The sequence below is a fragment of the Amphibalanus amphitrite genome, unplaced genomic scaffold, assembly GCF_019059575.1.
Source record: "Amphibalanus amphitrite isolate SeventyFive unplaced genomic scaffold, NRLGWU_Aamphi_draft 000710F_arrow, whole genome shotgun sequence".
NCBI classification, from domain to species: domain Eukaryota; kingdom Metazoa; phylum Arthropoda; class Thecostraca; order Balanomorpha; family Balanidae; genus Amphibalanus; species Amphibalanus amphitrite.
Window position 1 is genome coordinate 357,429 of NW_024882204.1, and position 4,519 is coordinate 361,947.

General features: G+C 42.6%; 1 protein-coding gene across 1 annotated transcript; it reads right to left on the minus strand.

Annotated features, from left to right (window-relative positions):
- Positions 1-253: 253 nt before the first annotated feature.
- On the minus strand, positions 254-3,973 carry LOC122364992. Its single transcript, XM_043335848.1, has 3 exons — positions 3,809-3,973; positions 1,648-1,775; positions 254-736 (listed from the first exon to the last, which is right to left on the minus strand). Exons 1-3 carry the CDS (start codon positions 3,854-3,856, stop codon positions 517-519), a joined length of 396 nt encoding a protein of 131 aa, XP_043191783.1. The 5' UTR covers positions 3,857-3,973; the 3' UTR covers positions 254-516.
- Between the last annotated feature and the right edge of the window lie 546 nt (positions 3,974-4,519).

Sequence of the window (4,519 nt, forward strand, 5' to 3'; positions counted from 1 at the left end):
CTCCAAGAAGCATCTCACATAATACCCAATACAATGTATCAACAGAGTGGTACAAAACGGTCAGCACTTGAGACCTTCTCCTCGATTATTCTTATAATAATGAAATATAAATATATTCGTTGGCCAAAGTTCTTAACGAACAAAACTCCTATCGTATTGATCCATCAACAAATCAAGGTAAAAGTCGTAAGATACCAAAAGAAAAGAAAAACTAATAACTATCTATTCCCGAAAATGTCAACACAAACTAATAAAGGGAATCGTCGCATCTTTATTGAACACTCACAACAAGCAGATGCCAACAAGATTATGAGCCATGCGAGACGAGAGGGCCGGTGCCCAGAAGCGTGATGAAGATGATACCAATGACGATCGAGACGTTAGCACGCAACACCCAGTATAGAACACGACGTCTCACTACCACCATCTTCAGTCCTCTTATAGCGCAAGTTATAGCGATACACAACATACACGACAGAAAAGAAGAGAAAAGTCTTTGTAAAAACACGTGTGAATCTATTTAACATCCACCACGGCCTTGGAGACGCCCTGGTCCCGTGCAGCGGTCTGCCATAGCCGGTCGGTCAGCTTGGCGGTCGAGAGCTCGTCGGGCCGCATGCTGAAGGTGATGGCCGTGGTAGGCGCGCTCGAGACGACGCCGCGCACCTCGGGTCCGGTGTGCTGCGAGTCGAGCCGCATGTTCCCTGACACACGGTGGTAGACGGAGAACGTGGCCCTGTGCGGCACAAAACAGTGTCACAAGGGCGGGCACCGCAGGCACCGACCGACTGCAGGCGTGGCGCCTGCTGTCGGCACCACGATATTATATGACACTGGACATAATTGAAAATTGCAATGAGCTTTGATGCACAGGACTTATTAAACACACTCCACTGAAACGTCAAAACTTAGGTAGGTGCGCTATAAAACAATCATAATGCCTACAAATCAACATCCACCACTTTGTATAATTTTCCGAGTGTTGAATCGACAATGGTCAATGACGTGATTTCAACCTTATTTCTGGATTTTCATGTGTTTTTCAGACATCCTTGTGAAAACATGCGTAATTATAAAAAGAGAAAATACCGCAAGTAAGATTATGCTAAATTTCAATACATCGCGTAAAGAGGTAAGCGAAAAGCGGAGGTAAGTCGTAAGCTATGAGTCCTATGCATATTATGCAGAAGACAAAGAGAACAGGTAAGTACTGTTAATGGCGTCGACCACCAGTTCGAACAGATCTAGCTAACTCCACAGCCGAGACCAAGGCGATAAATACCCCAGGGCCAGTTTTACCAACAGAAAAAAAATAGCATCGGCTGCGTGTATTTTGCCCCAGGCATATCGTCCCAAACTTCCCTAGCCATACGAGCGAGAACAATATAACTTTTGATGAAAAATGATATCAGCAAACCTGAGATGTGTTTTCACACCAGCAGCTTTTTTCGCGTAGTTGATTGGCCTTGTGGAAGAATACGAAATAAAAATATCGGTAGCCGCTATTTTTTCTGTTTGTAAAACTGCCCTCGGAACTAGAAATGACCGTGGAGTCTATCTAACAACAGAGCATTTAACACTTAACAGCAATCTGATCATTTATCGCATTTATATACGTCACAGTTGCAATAAGATAGTTTTACTCACTTTTCCCGTTCCAGTTGCCTGTATTTTGTAGTCAGTTTAGCTTCCTCTGACCTCTGCTCATTCTGTAGCTCTGAAGTCAAGAGTCTTATCTCTTTTTTGGCCTCCGATATGTTCTGCAGAGTCTTCGCCTGTAAAAATGTTTAGGTAGCAAGAGAAAACTTCCAATGAAATGCTATGCTTGATTATCGCTGCTTACGTTCAAATTACTAAAATAATTTACCTATCGAGGGGCGTCAACGTTCCTTCATTCGTATCGACGTTCGGTAAGTGCGAAATCCAACTAACTCCACCTCAGACAATGGGCATTCCTCTCAAATCCCGCACCACGATGCAGTTGCTCGAGCACATGCTATGCTTGCATCTGCATGCTTCCAGAACTCCAACAAAAAAAAAAGCGACGGCGCTAGGCCCGCGCCGGAGATGCATTTGCTCTGATAATTCAATGTCGGAATCAGCGTGCAAGCAGGACCAATAGAAACCAAGTGCAAAACTTTCCACCCAACAAAGCTTGACCTTTACGCCAAACATAGTTGGAATAGGTAAAACTCTCGAGACTCTAACCACGACCAAAACTGTCCATTCCGACTGATTCTGACTCCAACTAACCAAATATGATGGTGTTGAAAAATGACCTGAAAAATGCGCATTGCGCATGTTACGGTAGAGAAATGATAGTGAAACAAGGCCACAAATGAAATATAATATATTTTCGCCTTATTTCACTATCACTGCACTTACACCGTACCGTGAGCCTAAAGCCATTTTTCAACACCTCAACATTCATGATAATGCTCAAAGAAGCCATAGCTCACCTCCACCAACTAAGCAGCCTTGATTAACCCGCGCCCCAGTGGCGGTCTCAGCCAACTTCGCCCTAGTGAGGGGGGGCATATGTTACCACCCACCTCTAACTCAAAAACTAAGAGGGCTAGAAAGACGCGGTAAAAAACAGTCGATAGCTCTCAATGCGTACGTTTGAAAGTATTTCGGCCATTTTTCACCTTAGAGCAATATTGGGGTCACCAGAGGTCATCAAAGGTCAAAATTTGCCAATTGTCATTATATTTTTCAGAAAACATGCCGCTATCTCAGGAACTATGGTAGCTAGAAAAACGCACGGAACCGCAAACGATAGCTTTTGAACTCTTCTTTTGAAAAGGTCATTATCAATATTGACCTCAGGTCAACGGTTTAGCTTCCAGAGGGCAAAAACTCCAAAAATAGCTGTTTTTACGAAAAGTGTTTTTCGACAGTAACTTTCGACTACAAAAAGCCACGACATTTCTATTGCCAGAATCGTGTTCTCCTCGCCGAGACGCGTCGAATGAACTATAATTTCACCTTGAAAGGTCAACTTCAAAATTTGACCTCAGGTCAAGGTCATGACCTGACCGGAAAAGGTCATGTTGCATATCAGTCGATGCGTCTCAACAAGACAAACACAATGAGACCATCCCCAGCGTTCTATCTCTTTCCAATCGCGAGTTGTTGGCAAAAAACGGTTTGTAGCCTCAAGTGACCTCGGATGACCTGTCTAGAGGCTATCAGCAAAAATGACACCTTGGTCATCACGAGTGGACTAAATCATTGTGATTCTGAAATATTTGGACTGTTCCGATGCGTACACACGGATCTAGAGGCATTTTCATTTTTCTCCATTGACTTGTAATGGAAAGGTCACGCCACTGAGCTGACCTTAGGTCACGGATATAAAAAATCCGAGATATACAAATTGTAGGCGCCCATAACAGCATGCAATCCACCAAGTTTGAAACCTTTCTGACAAACACTGCAGGCTGGACATGATTGCAAGCTTTTTTTTAGGCTTGGTCAGTTAACTTGACCTGGTGACCTGACCTGACATGACCTGGGGTCAAAAATTTCACACATTGTCCAAAATTGATGTACCAAAAGGTACCCCAAGCGGCGCGGCGCTACGCGCCGCGGTTTTTTATTCACACGCAAAAAACGCGACAGGGTGGTAACATATGCCCCCCCCCCCCCCACTGGGGCGAAGGTTAACACCACGGAGCGAAATGCGATATGTAGCCGATACTATGTTATTTCAGGACAAATGATTCACGTAGCTGAAGTTATGTAGTGTTGCTGGGATACCTTTATTGGTAGCAATGGAGGCACGTGTCGCTACAAGTGAGCTTACCTTCAAGTCGGTGTGTTTCTTCAAATCGGAATCAACATCGAGGTTCATCTTCCCAGATAACTCTAAAACAAAACATAGAGGTTGTTGAAGGCATGATTATACACTGAAATATATGTCTAAAAACTGAGAAACTCATAACTGAGTTGAGTTGCATCCGCTAATGAAATACCACGACTGATAAGTAAGAATAAAGAAGTGAATAATCCATATTAGAAATGTGGAAATTCACAATGGATAGAAACGGTGCGCACGGAGATAATCGCTAAACAAAATCGTATATATGATGCTAAAACCAATGTCCACTTTAAAAAGATCAACAGAAAAAGAAAATCCTGTTACTACGAGGAGAATTCAAGAAGTTCCCGGCACACCATGAAGGAGCAGAGATACGGCATCGAGTTATTGGACCAAAAATGCTTATTTATTCAAATGAACACAGTTAAGACGAAACATTCAGCGCAGCGCTTCAAGGAAGAATTGTTTTCTTAAAGGAAATAGTTCACTTTCCTGAAATTAGTATTTTGCTATGGATTTATGTTTTTTTATGCTCAAAATGATCAGAAAATAAAACAAAACGTTTTTGTAAAAAGGATTATTTTCTATATTTTAGTATAAGAAGAACTATATTCTATATAAAATAATGTTTGACGCGGAAGCTTATTACGCGTTGACCAATCATATTGCGTAGGACAAACCCATCGGCTGTAAGCA